At 45.4% G+C, this 17319-nt stretch overlaps 1 protein-coding gene across 1 annotated transcript; it reads left to right on the top strand.

Annotated features, from left to right (window-relative positions):
- Positions 1 to 1324: 1324 nt before the first annotated feature.
- Positions 1325 to 2295, top strand: LOC127147497 (ribosomal protein S7, mitochondrial). Its single transcript, XM_051080883.1, has one exon. The coding sequence runs from the start codon at positions 1467 to 1469 to the stop codon at positions 1911 to 1913; it is 447 nt and encodes a 148-aa protein (XP_050936840.1). The 5' UTR covers positions 1325 to 1466; the 3' UTR covers positions 1914 to 2295.
- Positions 2296 to 17319: the final 15024 nt, after the last annotated feature.

Consider the following 17319-nt stretch of genomic DNA (forward strand, 5'->3'; position numbering starts at 1 on the left):
AACTACGGGGTAGGACGAAGAAAGCTTCTTTCCGGATCGTAATCAGTCGATCTTGGGGTTAGAATATCGAGAGCAGCTCTCTTCTGAGATCTTGCCATGATCCGCTGAGGCTGAATCGGCTGAGAAAGGGAATTAGATCTTGATAGAGAAGCCCACGTAGCGGTACTAAGATAGATGATTCAACTCTTGCCCATGAATACTCTGTCTTAACTCCGGTAATTCAAGGATGTTCATATTAAGAGCCTTGCCCAGTCGTACATTCTGAATTTGATACCGAACCTTCACTCTGGATTCAGGCGTGTACCAGTACTCAGGGACATTCAGGATTGAGAAAAGGGTAATCTCGGGATCCATATCAATCCTACATCTCCACTATAGGCTAGATACTGTCGCATCCAGGCGCGAAAGAGAGTGTACTCATAGAGATCTCTGATTTCCTCGTCTGGGTACGCCTCCACAGGAGCTCAGGCGGCAAGAGGGGCTCAATCAGTCGCTGTCTTATATAACCTACGGAGGAGGGAGGCACTATAAGGCCAAGTGCTAAGGAAAGAGCTAAGGACCACGTGATTACACGCCGCGAAAGCTAAGATCACAACGAGTCTCTTTGCTCTACGTCCATGACGAGATGAGAACTCGAGAAGCGGACTGAAAGCCAAGGCCTGCGGTCCGCAACCGGGTTGAAAGACGCATAGGGTGCTTAACCGTCATATGAGAGTTATACCACCCCATAGACTATCGGATCATCTGAAGAGAGATTGGTTCAAGGTCGGACTAACCGAAAAAGGTTTAGCAAACTCCACGGCTCCGGGAGCTGAGAGATTTTCCAGTTGAGATGCCAACGCCTAAAAGTGGTGAGATAGGGTAGATATAGGCCAAGAAAGAGGAGTAATATCCCAGAGGCTGACCTGAAAGCGAGAGGTTTCTCCTTCTTACTTAATCAAGGAGACCTCGAAGATAAAAGAGGCAAGAGCGGAGTTAACAGCCGAGGACGCAAATGATGGTCCAAAAGCTGTCTCCATCAGTGTTTACATGATAGGGAGAGGCCACCTATCTGTGGCACTCTGAAAATCAATGGAATAGACTGGGGGAGCTATTCCGATCAATCGATCGAGAGGAGCGAAGCAGCTTTACCGTGTTTACGAGAAAGAAATTCAACTACCACGGACCGGAACATAATCAGACTGAGACTTGAATTCGATCTTCATTCTCCCACTACGCGGTCTTCTCGTATGAGATCTTTCGGATCGGGTCCTGATGCCGGACGGAGCCGTATGAGAGGAGAGTGTATACTCTTTCACTCCGGGAGCGAGACCAAAGTTCAAGAAGTTGAGTGGTCCCCTCTCTCTCTCTGAAAAGAAAATAGAGGGGAGTTGGCTGATAAAGATGGACAGTGACGATTGCGTAATATCAATTTCTCGGCCTCGTCATCGAAAGCGGCTGAACATTTCTCTCCAATTCTAAGCTATATGGGGGGCTTGGATGGTGAGCAAAAAGAATTGATCAAGAAGTTGGTAAACTTTCGCATGAAAGAAGGTAAAAGAACGAGAGTTCGTGCTATTGTTTATCAAACTTTGAATCGCCCAGCTCAAACTGAAGGCGATGGAATCAAACTGATGGTTGAGGCCGTAGAGAATATAAAGCCCATATGCGAAGTCGAAAAAGTAGGAGTAGCAGGTACTATTTATGATGTCCCTGGGATTGTAGCCAGGGATCGTCAACAAACCTTAGCTATTCGTTGGATCCTTGAAGCAGCTTTCAAACGACGTATAAGCTACAGGATAAGCTTAGAGAAATGTTCATTTGCTGAGATACTGGATGCTTACCGAAAGAGGGGAATTGCACGTAAGAAAAGAGAGAATCTTCATAGACTGGCTTCCACCAATCGAAGTTTCGCGCATTTCAGATGGTGGTAAAGTAGAGACCACATAATAGATAATAGAATATTTATTCCTCATTCAGTCAGATTATGAAGTCAGATATGCTTTGACCCAGCCTCCGCCTTCTGATATTTGGAGTCTGAATATAGAAAGCCAGCCTTCCTCATACTCCTCCCTTCATTCATTATTCATTGAGTTGGAGGATAGGCTTGATGAAGGAGGCCCGCCCCTTATGCATTGCATGAAAGAACCGAACTTTGTATGACTTCTCTTTTGCCTCAGGAAAAAATGAATACGAAAGGGAGATCAATCAAAAAAGAGGCCATGAATTCAGAAGTAGTGGGCCTTTCACCCTCTTTCTAGTGACTCGGGGAGCTGATCTGAGAAATGCACTTCAATAAAAAAAAAGAAAAGAAAAGGGAAGAAAAGAAAAGGGAGGGGATCTCTGAGATACCATGTTGGTATGGCCGGGCATAATCTGAAGTGAGGTCAAAAAGAAGAGGTCTTCGGCGGTAGAGGCGCGATAGCCCCCCCTTTTTATGTCGGAAAAGGCAAGAGAAAGAAAAGTCAGGACTCTCTCTCCGTTGGGCAAAAGGCTGTGAAGGTTTGCTCCTTTCCTCACTCCACTAGGGATTTCTTTGGCTCAAGCTATCAATAGCAATAGTGAAACTCGTCCTTCATTAGCTTACGTGGGAATGGAAGAACTTCCCCACCTCACTACTAAACCGTAGCTTTCTACCTTTTGATTCTGGTCATTTTGTCTCCATCATACCAAGACCCGTCCCACTTGAACCTGTAGTTGCAGCAGCCGTTTTTCTTGATTACGGAAGAAGGCGCTCTAATCCGCTTTTTTTCAAGCTTCCCATCCGCTGAGTGAGGTCGATTCCCAGGACGGAGGCTTTCCCCACCACCCCCATCTAATCCATGCGGGTATGCCAATTTCTCTTTATCACGAGGAAATGGAATTGAGCAAAGGATGTATAATAATCAGCGGCTTTGAAAGGAGAAATGGAGATTGGGAAGTCATAAGTGAGAGGGGAGAGAGATGAAAGAAGAACTAGCCTCATAGGCATTAGCTCGAGAGAAGAGAGGGAGATGAGCGTGCGAAGCCCTAGGAAGGAAAGAGGGCGCGAGCTGCAAGCTTAGAACTAGTATTTCCAAAAAGAACCTTTCACCGGATGAGAAAATCAAAGGCGAACTTTCGGCTAGTAGAAGGAGGATTGAAGGATTTCCCTACAGGAAATTCAGTAGCGGATGCATCAAGGCGCGTCCTTCTAATTCTGATGGTAATTCATTTCATAGATTTCCGCCATCTCATCTCCTGGAGCAGAAGTGCCCTTATTACAAGCTAAATAGTAGGTTATGCAATCGGCATCGACTAATTCTCAAAAAAGTCAAGTAGGCACCTTGATGAAACTCCTAGAGAAGTCCAATCCAAGGAATTTTGAGTGGAATGAATGATCTATACTTGAATCCTACATATTCCCACTTAGCGGTCGGACCTCTTTCTTTGATCCACTAAAGAAAAGATGGAACTCAAAGAAGCGGAGCGGAGATAGAGGCGGAATGAAATATGCGAGGAGCGAAGGTACTCGACTGAGGTTAGGAAGGAGAGGAGCGAAGGTACTCTACGAAAAAAATATAGGAGAGGAGCGAAGGTACTCGACTGAGGTTAGGAAGGAGAGGAGTTGAGAAGCGAATACTCGTGCAAGCGCAAAGAAGACGACTCCTATCTTTTCTACTTTCAGTGGATAGTCGGACTGATTTATGGAAGTCTTTCTTAGCTTAAAATGACTTGATATCTCTTGATGATTTCAAAGCAAAGAAGAAAGAAGTACTCTTCCAAAGCAAGAGGGTATCTATCATATCCATACTGGGGACCCGAGATAACTAAAGAGTGAAGCTGCGGGACCAATACCATAGGAAGAAAGGGAATTCCCAGTCGACCGAAGAGGACCCTAGGCTTCCAAACCTACTAAAACATAAATAAAGAAGACTTCTCCGTGGGCTCTTTCATCTTCATTTTCCTTCACAGGCCGTCGGCCTTCTTTCTTATAATTGTTTGACTCCCCCGTCAAATTGTTCATTCCATCAAAAGGAAGGATCCGGGTGGGCGAGAAGAGGGGAAATGAAGCATCACGACCATAGGATCAACCCAGATGAATTGAGGCGGAAGGAAAGCCTAGGAATTCATTCTCAAACTAGAGAAAGTTGGCCTCAATGAACAAGGCTCCGTAAGGCGCGAAGCGAAGCGACTCTTAATGTGAAGGAGCGAAGGTACTCGACTGAGGTTAGGAAGGAGAGGAGCGAAGGTACTCGTAGAAAAAAATATAGGTTCAGAGCGAAGCCACTCGACTGAGGTTAGGAAGGAGAGGAGCGAAGCAGAATCAAGCTACGAATAGAAGGACAGGAGCCCGACGATACTAAATGATCCGTCTTTCAATCGGCGCATAGGCGAAAGGCCCCCCACGCATCCCTTTCAGAAAAAGCATTTGTTGTGGAAGCGTAACCCCTAGGCCCAGAATGAATTACATAAGCTAGAACTGAGATCAGTCAATGAAAAGAGTGAAATCGGAATAAGAAGATCGCGCCAGAGAGAGAACAAGGTTTTCGGGAGGCTTTTGTGGTTAACCTCGTCCTTTCCTTTCGAACTCATCCATTCCATAGATCCCACGTAGCGGTCCTTCCTTATTTCATGGGATAAAGATTTCGACCAGTTAATTAAACTACCACGGACCGGTAGGCTTGAGTCCTGGGGAAAGAGAGATATGGGACAGCATACCGAAGGAAGAAGATCAAAAAAGCCACCCGATTCGCCCCATAGGAGAGCGGATACCTGTCTGCCGGGCCCCAGGTTCAATCAGGTGGTCTCGCTTCTCCAAGACAGATGGAGATAGGGAAAGAGAGCCAGCTGGGTGCTGATCAGAGGATAGAGCCACCAGGTGCACGGATCTGAGAGTTCTTTCCATTTAGTAGGCAGTTCAGGCTCGACCTGGGGCACCCCTTTCAGTAGTTGGGAGAGTAGGATCATACGACAGCAATAGGAGCTGTAGAGGCAGGTTAATAAGGAGAGGTTGAAAAGAAGAAAGCCTAGAGTAGAAATGGAAGATCTCTCAGACTAAAAGAACTAAGGACCCGTCCGAAGACCTCCTTACCCCAGACGGCGCTTACCCGAGAGGCGAGTTGGAGCCCTTATTTCAGTCAGACAGCACAAAGGCTCCCCGGGAAGTCGACCGAGAGAGGTTTGAATAGCCCGACAGCTGCTCGTGTACATTAGGCTCGGGAATCGGAATGAGAACTCAGTTTGCTCACTCCTGGCTGCAAGAACAAGAAATAGAAAATCAGAGGTCAGAGACAGTGGCTTTGGCTGTGACTAATCAAGAGTCCGAGGTTAGTTTCCCGTATGTCAAGGTAGAGACCGAGTTTCAGTCTTCCATCCGACATCCTGATACACCAATAGACCGGCAATGAGTTCAGGAAAGAAGGAGGATTATGATTCCCCTGCCTGACCCTAAATCAAGGCCTTTCCCTGATGAGATCAGATGCACATGCGTGGGGACCGTACGAGACTGACTTATGGTGGGAGTTTAGTTTGTCCCAGAACTCTCTTTGTACCAAGGAGGGATCTGACTCGTTCATCGTATACAAGAAAAAGAATCTTAGCTTTGAAAGAAGAAAACTCCAACAGCCTCATCTCCAGCAACTCGAAAAAAATAGCCACTACTATAACGAGAGAAAGAAGGCAAGCCACATCGTCTCTCAAATTCTTTGAGCCTCTTCCTACGCGGGTACAGATCCTTCTGATCTCTCCCAGCGAAACTAATAAGAAGAGACAACGGAGAAGGAGTCTTCTTCCTTGCCGTAGGGTTGGAGAAGGATAGGCTTTCGTACTTATTTTAGGTTTAGAGGAAAGGCATCAAAATTCAATTCCTTTCCTCTCAAATTCGTCAATATTCTTTCGGCTATTTTTTGGTCCGAAGGACTTGTTTATATCCATATTCATCTGCCCTTATTTATTAATGTTAATGAGACGGCTTTTCTCTTGATTTTCACCCTGGATCTCCGGCCTTTGTTCATTGAGGCGGTCCCACGAGACCAGAGGTCCCTCGTCCCAGTTGTTCTTTCTTTTTCTGTTTATGTCGCTGTTGATGTTGTAGTTTCTTTGTTGATGAGAAATCTTGCATCCTTTAGCTAGACGAACCTGATTTCATTGATTTCATTGACTTTGACTGATCGATGTTCTTGGTAGGCTTTCTCTTTCTGGCTTCTTTTCTTCTTTTTCATTTCCTCGGAGGCCTAAAAAGAAGTGAATCTATCTGGAATCCGCTAAGCCCGGCCCTTTCTTTTCTAGGCTAGAAAGCCCTAGAAATCAGTCCACTAGAAAGGGATTCGTGAACAAGAGCAGCGGAAATGGAATAGCTTATATATAGAAAGAATTTCCCCTGAGCCTGGTCTTTCTTCTTTAAAGAGTTTCAAGAGCTGGGTAGGGTACTCGATGGCTATTGCGCTTATTCCTCCCACTTGGGATACCATACCGATTATCGATTCAGAACTTAATAAGGATAAAAAGTCAAGAGCTCCATCCCAGGGGTGTATGAAAAAGTCACACCGCTCACTAATCAAATGCTACCCACGTTCAGGCTTTCAAAGCGCTGAGTCGTGAACAGGAAAAGCACTGACTTCTTCCCTTCCTCAAAAATGGGCTTAGTCTTCTTTCGTACAGGAAGAGGGTCAAAGGATTTGAGAGGAGTTGAGGCTCGACCGCATACATAAGAAAGAGAGGGGCGTAGCGAGAAGACTAGGAATTGAACTGATAGTTATCTACGAGCTCTTGCCACTCTACTTCTGAACTTTTGAGGAAGGGGAGAATCATCCATAAAAGCTGTGTTGTGTAAGTCGTGTCCTGTGCTTTTTCATGTCTTTATTCCGTTCCGGAGTGGCTAACTAGACCCCGATAGCGCTATCGCTAACCCGCTTTCTATCAGCCTTTAAGGACCTTTTCAAGATTGGATTAGTGGAAATCCCCCCCAAAAAAAAAAGCTGACTTCTTCTAAGAGCAGTCGTAAGGTAACTTGAAAGTTCACCTCCATAGTCGTGAATCTATGCACAAATACTCCTCGTAAGGATTTTCAAAGACTGATTCACTTCGAGGTGCGGCGCGAGCTAAGCGAAAAAGTCTGACCATTTTTTCTTCTTTCTCGATGCTTGAATACGAATTATATAAGATGCAGCAAAGAAAGCAGACTTCTCCTTTGACTACAAAGTAATACAGGGACTTCCAGTTCTTGACCAATAGATGCACTAATTGGGATAGGAAAATTGCATTTCCTTGATGCGGCAACTCTCCTATTAGCTACATAAGACCCAACGGTTAGCTATCTTATCAAAAACCTTTCTGACTGTTGGTGGTATCGTATATAAGAGAAAGGCTGCATTTAGGAGTGATCTTTAAGTGGATAGGTCGGACCAGATCTAATGCCCAAGTCTCCCCCTGGGCAAGAAATGGTTATGAACTGACAAGGTCAATGCACCCCCTTCTCCTTCCCCGGAACACTTTAGACAAAGAGTGAAAGCCCCCACTACGCGGTCGGAAATCACTCTCTGTCTAAAGTCAGGCTCGATGAAAAAAAGAATTCCTACAGCTAAGTTCACCTCTTTTTTTCTATGTACTCTGCAGAATGGTATTCATTCTTTTCAGCCTTTTGCCGCTTAAAGACCACTCCTCACTTAGGCCGAGAAGACATCAAATCAAGAGGAATCGAGAAGACTAAGTGGCACTTTCTTTCACTCAAAGAAGACCCTAGCAACTTGACTAACCCTAGCTAGATTACCAAATCCCCATGGAATCTACTCCCTAATGCCCAACCCACCAAGACCGTTATGTCAACCGAACCAAAGTCAAGGTAAACCGAAGCAATGCCTTAGCCAAGACCTCTTGCAATTCCAGACCAGTGTAGGCTTGCTTCGCATAGGCTACACAAGCTAGGTTCACGCTTTCAAGCCAGAGCTAGTCTTCTTCCCCACTGACCGCTACTAATAAGATAAGACGAACCAGTACCCACTAGTAGGTAGTGCCTTCCTCCAACGGATAGGGGTTCAATAGCTGCTAATTCTGTCACAGCTTCTTCAACTCCCCCAATTAAGCTACCACGGACCGGTAGCAGGAATAGATCTACTAGGCTTGAGTCGGGTTTTGAACTCCTCTCCCCCTTCTCTTTGGTTCTGCCTTTAAGAGGCCTTACGAGGGAGAATTTCCACTGCTTTCTCTCCTCGGTCTCTACGATTGCTTGACTTAAAGAATTCACTCTCTTTTCTTTCATCTGTGAGATTATCGTCTCTAATTCACTCTAACTCTCTCTTTCTTTCGGGCCGGAACATATTTTTTTCATTGATATCCGGGGCGGTATTCCCACAAAACAAAAAGCGCTAGACCCCGCTTGTCTAGCCTATGCGAAGCAAGCCTACTGGTCCTTTACAAAAAGAAAGAAGTTTCCCTTTCCTCTCGCCAAGGAAAGAAGTCCAATAGCAGCTGATCTTAGCTTTGAGCACTTATTCCTTTTTTTCCCCAGCTACCTAGTGGTCACGAGCTTATTGGAATCAGAGCTTTTTTTCAAGCATTCCCAGAGTCAGAAGGTCAACCGAAGCCAATCCATCTCTGTTAACGAATGCTCCTACTCCTAACGGTTCTATATCCCAATTCCTTAAGGATAAGGAAGAAGGAATCCGTAAATAAAAGGAGAGAACTGCTACTCAGAGTTATCAGAGCCATACCACAGAAAGCTAAAAGGAGCCGGGGTCTACTACTTTATATACGCTAGCACCAAAGCAAGGAAAGAAGGCTCCGTAGGAGTTGAGGCTCTACAGGCATCAAAGAAGTAGCTAGTAAGGGCTGGCTTCTATCCCTAGCTTATAATAGAAACTCGATTGGCTTCTGAAAGTAGTAGCATTCGATAGGATTCCTACCTCGAGACGTAGAGCTATTAGTTCACGAAAGAAGATCTTGGCCTGCAGTAGTAGAGCAAGCTTCTGCCCTTCCGGGTGGGATCCCAACTCCTTCGCTACTTGTCGACCTATCCACTTAAGAAACTTCTATAAACATCCCAATCGAGCAGAGGTTGATCCAGTCTTATAGCTAGTTTCAGAAGGTTGAAGCCAAGGAAAAAAAAAGCCTTCCAAGGGTCGTAGGTGATGCACAAAAGAACTCGTACTCGTTGGCAGGGTTGTCTCTATCTTATCACTGGGTGGGGAATGAAAACTCTGTCCTTTCCCGCCGGTAAGCAAGCTTGATTTCCAGTGGTGATATAAATCAGTCCAAACCTGGAATATAGATTCAAAAAAAAGGTTGAGCTAGGTTGCCTTCTTTTTATTTCCGCCTATCAAAAAGAAGATCTTCTCTTCCATTCCAAGTGGAAGGATCAGGACTTCAAAGCTACTTCAATGAATCCAGGTGCTTTACCCTCTCTGCTTCTCTTCATTTTCATCAAAGTTGTAATCCCATCCCCGTACTAGCGCAAGACTGAAAGCACAGTTGCAATAGCTCTCCCTTTTCTCTTAGGAGTTTGCTTAGATGTCAATCTTCGCTTAGTAAGAAGGGGGCCTCTTCGATTGAGTCTTCTGCAAGCAAGAAGGACAATAGGCACAAGTCAAGATGCTTGAATTTGCCTGTCAGACCTGATATGTCCAACTCCTGCAATTGCTCTGATATTTGAGTATACTCTCTATTGGCATATTGGCTCGTCCTCTGGAAGGGCTACTAGTCTGAACCTTCCCTTAGGCTTGGAACCACATTCACATAGAGAGATTTCGATCTCATCTTATCTCTTCTTAACTGACTTCACCACCAGCACCAGCCCTAGGTGCGTGCCTAGCCCGCGCTAATGGGGTTTTGATAAGGAAAAGTTCCCCAGCCGATTCACTCGAGACCGGATCGAAAGGTCTGAATCCCAGGGGAATGGTCGTACAAAGGAGATCTTGATCAGTGGTCTTCTTTCCGCTTTCGCGGCTCTTCTTGTAAAGAAAGGCATCGATACACACACCCCACAGCCCAAAAGGCCTACGAGGTCGGTAACCGGTGTAGGCTAAGATCCTTGTTGAACTGGAAGAGCAAACAAGACACTGGAGCTTACTCGAAAGGGAGGTGTAATTGCATGCTTTGCTTCAAGTGCACTAGCGGTTTGAGGAAGCAGCGCAGTTTGACCGGACCAAAGTCTTTCAACAATCCTCGCTCAGATACCTACTGCGACACCTCATTTCATTCGCTCCTCGCTAGCTCACCGCTTTCGCTCCTCTCCTTTCAGTCGAGCCCTTGTTCATTGACTTTCTTTACGCTCCGTCGTGGTCACTTCCAAAACCTACTAAATCAAGCCTATCTTCCTCACTTCTTTCTTTTCTATTAATTGCGTGGCTACAATCCTTTCATTCTGTTGGGGAAGCGATTCAGGATGAAGAACTTAGCGCATGACCAATTCCATTTCAACCACTTCCACTGCTCCATACGACTTCGGCAAATGAGATAGGACCAAGGACCTAGAAGGCAACTGGAAATGCGTCACGCCTCGCCCACGGAGTACTCTGGACTGGACAGACCACCACGGGATGGACCTCCTGAGGATGGGGACAGATACAGATCCAAGCCGGAGAGCATTATAATTCATAAGGACCTATGAAAGAAATTCCTTTGAACGGTAGGCAGGCCAATAAACCGCTCTGCTTGTCTCCGATAAGGTCAGTACTACGGAGCTATGCCTAGGACATGCTGTCGAGAAGATGGATAAAGACATCTAGAACGAATGGAGTTGCCATCCCGTCCTTCCAATGTCCCTCGCGGTGGAGCTGGCACTCTCCTCACTACTTTCTTTGATTATATAGGCAGAAGGATTGAAGAGAGATGCTCACTAATCCACAATTAGTCACAAGGGCCATTACCATAAGAATTCAGGATCACGCTCTAATAGCTCCGAAGAAATTCAATCTCTCACGCCTTTCAATTGCCTTTCTTCAGTCTGCCTTGGGACCGTGGCGTGCCCTATTCTCCTTGTCCACAGGGTACCTTTGTTTCCACGACGGCATCTAGAGCATTCCAACCAAATTCTTGATCTCGGGTGCATTCCGCCATTTTCTCCCTTTCTTTTCTGTACAAGGGATCCCCCGCTAGTTGGTTGGACTCTCTCACTAGACTCTTGAATATGACATCTGCTTACCTTGCTAGCCCTATAAATAGGCAGGGTTTTCTTCCATAGATGGTAGAGTTCTTCAACTTCACTCTGTGGACCTCGTGACCAAAGATCTCAGTGATTATGGAAAGCAAACTCGTATTTTCTTTGAAGTAGAGTGCTTCTCTCCTTTCAGTCGAGACCTCCTCGATCATTCTTTGAGCGTCCTACTTCCCTGAAAACTATTCTTCTCGAGATACCCCTGAAATATCCTCTCTTATTGATCTTATGCAGAAATCCAGTATCGGTCAACTGTAGGAAACTGGCCTATTACTGGTATCCTTTCAACCACCAACTCTGATTTGCAGGAAAGAATGGGTACCTGACAATGAACTGAAAACGATGTCTCTGATACGAGGCATCGCAGGGAGAATAGAAGGAAGCGGAGCCTCAAGCCAATCTCAAAGCATCCTCTCGGGGGGAGCACTCGGACACTTCCACTTTTAGACAACTGAAAAGGCGCTTCAAGCCAAGAAGTGAAGTAGCGGAAGGGCAAGGAGTTTCCTTTTCTCCCCTATGACAGCCCTTTTGAAGCTGCTAAGATAGTGGATTTCTTTCTATTTGCTTTGATTCAAGGAGTGGTACTTCCTTCCCCAAGGACAAGACGGCTAGGAAAGGCTCTTCTTCAGATTATTATGCCTGGGATTCTGGTTGGTAGGTTAGGAGCGAAGCAGCCAGCTTTACCGTCTTGGAGACAAAGAGGAAGAAAGGGAAGGTTTAGAATAGAAAGAGATCAAAAAGAATAGGATAGAAGAGAAGAAGAGCCTGAAAGAGAAGGTTATTAAGGATAGCCCCCTGAAAATCTGAGAATCTCTCTTTCTTTCGCAGAGATCAAGAGTATGATCAGCGGAATGCTCCTTCTAAACCTACTTAAAGGAGAAAGCCTATCAACTAGAAAGAAAGATTTAGATGAAGAAAGTTTCAGTTCAACCCCACTCCGCGGAAGGAAAGCCTACATCAGAATTCAATTCCATAAACGAGTCCGACTATCCTACTGGAAGTCTAGTATATAGGAAGAAAGCCTAGGTGCGCAGCGAGGAGCGAATCGAACCAAAAAGCCATTCTTCATATACCTAGTAGTGGGATCCCGTTACAGCGCAAAGAAGAAATTCGCTGAGACTGAAAAGAAAAAGAAGATCAAAATAGGATACGCTGTAGAAATACATAATCTTGTGATCCGTGGATGCCTTCATAGAATTCCCTTGCCGCGTCTTCCCCCTTCAAGGCTCGAGAGTAGAGTCTCGACTGAAAGGAGAGAGAAGCTTTCTTTTTTTTTTTAGTACTGCATAGAATCTGGGCACCCCTCGCTTTAGTTGCATTTCGAGTGGAAAAGTTGGCGCAGCTATTGCCCAAGGGAAGTGGTTGCCTAATCTATTAAGAAAAAGAAGAAAGCCTAAAAAAGGTGGAAAAGACTTTGATTTTACTGGAAGAAAGCCAAACCGCTTCAAACTTCCTTCCTGGATTCGGAGGGTCAGAGGTATATCAAAGAAAAAGGAGGAGCTCTCTTTTCAGTTTCATCCGCGGCAGAAGCAGCAGCTTTGGAATGAGATGTCGCTGAGGAAGTTTAAGTCGCAGTGTGGCAGTTCCAGTTTCATAGGAATTCTCCCTTCCTTTCATGAGGAAGGGGAACCCCACCTGAGATCGGGGGAGAAAGGGCGAGGCCACGAGAGAGATCGCTTAGATTACTTGACCTTTCGGTAAGCACATAGACAAAGGAATTGAGTTAGTAATCAGTCCCGGTCGTGTAGCTTAATTAGTCATTGATCTCTTTCCGCAGAAAGGTCAGAGAAAGACTAAGAAGCCACTCTCCTGTATCGGCGAACTCAAAGAGGAGATCCCGAACTTGAAGAAAGAGGGAAAAGGAAAAAGGCGCCACGTAGCGGTTAGGAGTCAGTCCAAGATTCAATCAAAGGAGAGAGAGAGTTGACTTAGTGAGGTTGAGGACAAACTCCCAGGCTAGGGACTCCCCACCACCATAAGCAGAGGAGATAGGCGAGAGAGGCCGAGCGGTATCGGCGGCTCGTACAAAGGTGGAGGCTCCGTAAGGCGCGAAGCGAAGCGACTGTGAAGGAGCGAAAGCGGCTCGACTGAGGTTAGGAAGGAGAGGAGCGAAGGTACTCTACGAAAAAAATATAGGAGAGGAGCGAAGCAGAATCAAGCTACGAAGGAGAGGAGCGAAGGTACTCGTAGTTGAAAATATAGGAGAGGAGCGAAGCCACTCGACTGAGGTTAGAAGGTTCAGAGCGAAGGTACTCGTAGTTGAAAATATAGGAGAGGAGCGAAGGTACTCGACTGAGGTTAGGAAGGTTCAGAGCCCGACGATACTAAATAGGGAAGAAAAGGCTATATGGAATAAATCAGTCCGACTATCCATAGACAGACGATGAAATTGAGAAGAGACCAAAGGCTCTCAGAAATTGAAGAGACTGGGAAGGAGATAGAAAAGTGCAAGATAGGCTTTCGAGGTATTCATATGCTTGACTTGGAGGGGAAGGGGAAGCAGCTATCCCAAGAGGAATGAATAGGACGAAAGAAGAATCGGAAGAGCCTGAATTCATGAGTGGAGTTAGAATGAGAAGGGAGAGGTTATGCAGGAGCTCGACTGAGAGGGAGGACGGGAAGAATTTGAGGAAGATCAATCGGAATGAGATCTTTCATAGGTTCAGTGAGTATGAGATCTTGCGGAAGAGGTTAGAAGGGAGTCCGCTATCGGTCGGAAGCAGCTTTCCTGTATCCTTCTTCCTAAGCACTATGATCTCTTTCAATCGGCAGCATAAGAACTCATCCTCGGCTCTCCCGATAGGTGTCGGAAGCTGTCTCCGTTCCGGATTTTTCTGATTGGATTTCATAGGCTAACCCTCACGCCTATCCTCTCTTTCATTCTGTCTTGCCGATCATTAAGAAAGAAGAAGTACTATGATCAAAGATTAAGCTACTCCAGTTGAGTTGAGAAGGAGTTGACAGCTGCAATTACTAAAGCAACTAAAGCTCTTACAACAAACTTTCGAAACCTTTTCAGGAACTACTACTGCCACAGCCACAGACTCTGACTGAGGCTTCCGCTTCTCTGGGGCTAACTTCTCAATATTCTTTGACCCTTCTTTTTGAAGAATCCTACTCCTAACCCAAGGCGCCCATCTCGCTACGCAGAAGCACGAATCTTGCATTGAGCATCTGGACCCCTTATAATCTTTGCCGTAGGTAAGTTAAGGAGTGCAACGAAAAGAGGAGTTTCTTCTTTGAAAAGTCTGACTAACATTAGTATGGGGCGAGCCAAGCGACTCTTATATAAGAGATAAGGATGACTCCTTCGGAGAGAGTGCAGAGTGCAAGTCTTCATTCCTTACCGCAGGAGTCCGGAGACCGGGTCATGATCTTAGTTCCCGTCGTTCTACCCGATTTCTTCTCATTCCGATCATGAAAGATAAGATTCTGATTCTTTGAATGTGAGACTCAAAAACCTACTTTATGGATAGCTTGATCGAATTCAGTTCCCTTTCGTAGGTAACCCCACTACGCGGTGGGGCCGCTCTCTCCTGATCATTGAGTGAATCGGAAATTCTTCTTTCTTCTATTTTATACTCGGAAGACGAAAGAGAACTTATTTAGTGTGCCACAGAGAGAGCTGCAAGACTGACTCGACTCGGGAAAGCAATTCCCCCCTATCTATCGGGAGAGCTGAAAGAGATGGATGCTATAAAGATCTCATTCGAACTCTAACTCAGACTCTGACTCGTAAACTCCCTTTCACGTCTCTTTCTGTCTCGTTCTACAACCTTGCACAAGATCGACCCTTTCCTCTACTGCTTTCAAGCTGACGCTTCTTACTCAAGAAAGAAGTCTTCCTATTTGGGCACCCTATTGATAGTTTGAAGTTCTTCTCAGAATTCCATGAAATAATAAGGAAAGAAGGACCCGCAGCACTCAATGAACCCACGGAGCGGAGCGGTAAAGGAGGGTCAATCAGGTCTTGCTGTGGAAGCAGTTGTTGCGCTTGTTCGATCGAGGCAAATGGCCTTTTTTCTTCTTATGTCAATCAAAGTACCAAGAGTGAAAGGCCTTTATTTAGGCCTTACGAAATGCCCTACCCTCAAAGGTTCGGGGCGGTAGTGGCTATAGAGCAAAGACTGAAACTCCAAGAACCACTTCAATGGAAAGAAAAAAGACTACTCCTCCGGTTCGAAAATTCTTTGCTCCTCTCCTATATCTGAAACTACGAGCACCTAGCTAGGAGCAAAGAATTTGCGAAAAACTCCGGTCCGTGGTAGTTTAATTACTTGGCAGGTATTCATTCGAAGTCTTCCTCTTTATTTATCACGTCCGTCCGCCTGAGATGCTGTATCAGATGGAATTCGTTATTCGTAAATTGGCTTTGAATTTAGAAGAAAGAATGGTACATCTTTCGATCCGTAAATCAAGAAGAAAAAGGCTATTTGCCTGACTTCTCCCGTGCCCAGTTTTTCCGTCTTAAAAGCACGATTTATGGTATGGGATTGTTGAGACTTTCGTGATAAAGTATATTGACATGGCCAAATCGAGGGTGATTACCCATCCAGCCAAGGGCTAAAGTCACTAATTGGGATTCTCACTAGTCTTTGTTTTTCACTGAAACCGGGGGACATGAATGAGATGATTGAGAGTTGGGGGAAGGACAATCCCGTACCTCACCTCCTCTGGCAATGGGGCTCCTCCTCTTAGCGTACACACTGCACATAGGCTTTGGCTCTCACACTGGTTGGTGGGGCCTTTGTCTTCGCCGACCCTTTGACTTTCTTTGTCCTATTCATCCCGTATTTCATCTTCTCATTATTAATGAATAATAAGAAAGACCATCCTTCATTCCCTAGGTGGGCTGATCTTCCCATGCCGACCGACGGTTTGACTGAACAAGGGTTGGTGAATTTCCTGGTGTCTGATGTCCGACCCTTTCCCGGTTGAGTTTAGAAGAAGAGTTCGTTAACTACAACACCTCCTGCAATTAAGACCTTCAATCTCTCAGTACATTTTCCTCGGTTGAAGGAAGGAAGTTGGAACGTGGAAGTGGAATTCTTTTGACTAAGAAACTTGGATAAAGAGAGTGGTCACGCTGATCGAACTACGACTGATCTTTCAGCGACTTATGCTACAGGTAAAGGTTCAAAGAATATTGAAAAGCGCGTAGTGGGCGTCAACAGCAGGACAAAGTAGCTCATCTGGACAAGAACTTCTAAAAGAGGAACTGCTCTCAATTCATCTTCGCTTTCTTTTGTCACCGCAACTCTGTCTACTTCTTCCGCTTCCGCTTCCTAAACTGGGACCTTGAGCGGATGTCCCCTTTGATTTGAGTCTCATAGAAAATATGGGCTTCAGGGAACCCCCAAAATCCCTCGGATAAAGGAGAAATGGAGGAGATTGGGAAGGAGCGAAGCGAGAGAAACCTTTTAGCTCTGGTTCAAGGGAAAGGCAAAGTAGGCTTGGCTTGGTGCTCTAGATCAGGCATGATGGTACGAAAGCCTCACGGCCAATTCAGCTAAGCCGAAGAAAGAATGAAGACTGACTGAATTTCATGTAGGGAGAAGTTAGCATAAAGAAAGACGGAAAAAGACCACTCGTATCAAACTACGAAAAAAAGAGTGATAGCGCGCGTCCGTCCCGATTCCTATTCTCCCGCGGATAATAAAGAAGGAAAAAAGGCAAAGCCGATAGTTTTCGCAAATTCTTTGCTCCTAGCTAGGTGCTCGTAGTTTCAGATCAATGAATAAAGGCTAAAAGCCAACAGGTAAAGCTTCTCACTCTATCCTTTAGAGTCAGCAGCCTACCTGGCACCACAGACCTTCAAGCTGCTATGCTTTCTTTCATCCTTTTGTTGAGGTGATTTCATCAGTCACTATTCTCAGAAGTGAGTGAAGGAAGTTTATAGAGGTTTCGGAATCGGGACTAGACAAGTAGGGACCGAGTTGACTCGGTGCTAGGGGTATGAAATATACTACCAATTCACTATCACTTTCAGTTAAGATCTTTCGATCTCTCCGAACCGCTTTCTTGTTTTCATGCAATGAAATACGGGGTTTGAATCTCACGAGACAAAGCTTTTTCTATCGAGAAATTGAGTTCTTCATTTATGATTTGAGTTTGGATTTTCTTTCATGCTTTTCGAGTTAATGAATTGAGAATGAAAGAGAGGAGGCTCCGTCCTCCGGACTCAAGGATTCCATATTACTAGATTCTCCGCATTTGCTAAGAAGAAGACG

The sequence above is a fragment of the Cucumis melo genome, unplaced genomic scaffold, assembly GCF_025177605.1.
Source record: "Cucumis melo cultivar AY unplaced genomic scaffold, USDA_Cmelo_AY_1.0 utg001632l, whole genome shotgun sequence".
In the NCBI taxonomy this organism is placed as follows: domain Eukaryota; kingdom Viridiplantae; phylum Streptophyta; class Magnoliopsida; order Cucurbitales; family Cucurbitaceae; genus Cucumis; species Cucumis melo.

Excerpts from the sequence above, each read along its gene's own strand:
- LOC127147497 (XM_051080883.1), top strand. The coding sequence starts at position 1,467 with ATGGGGGGCTTGGATGGTGAGCAAAAAGAATTGATCAAGAAGTTGGTA.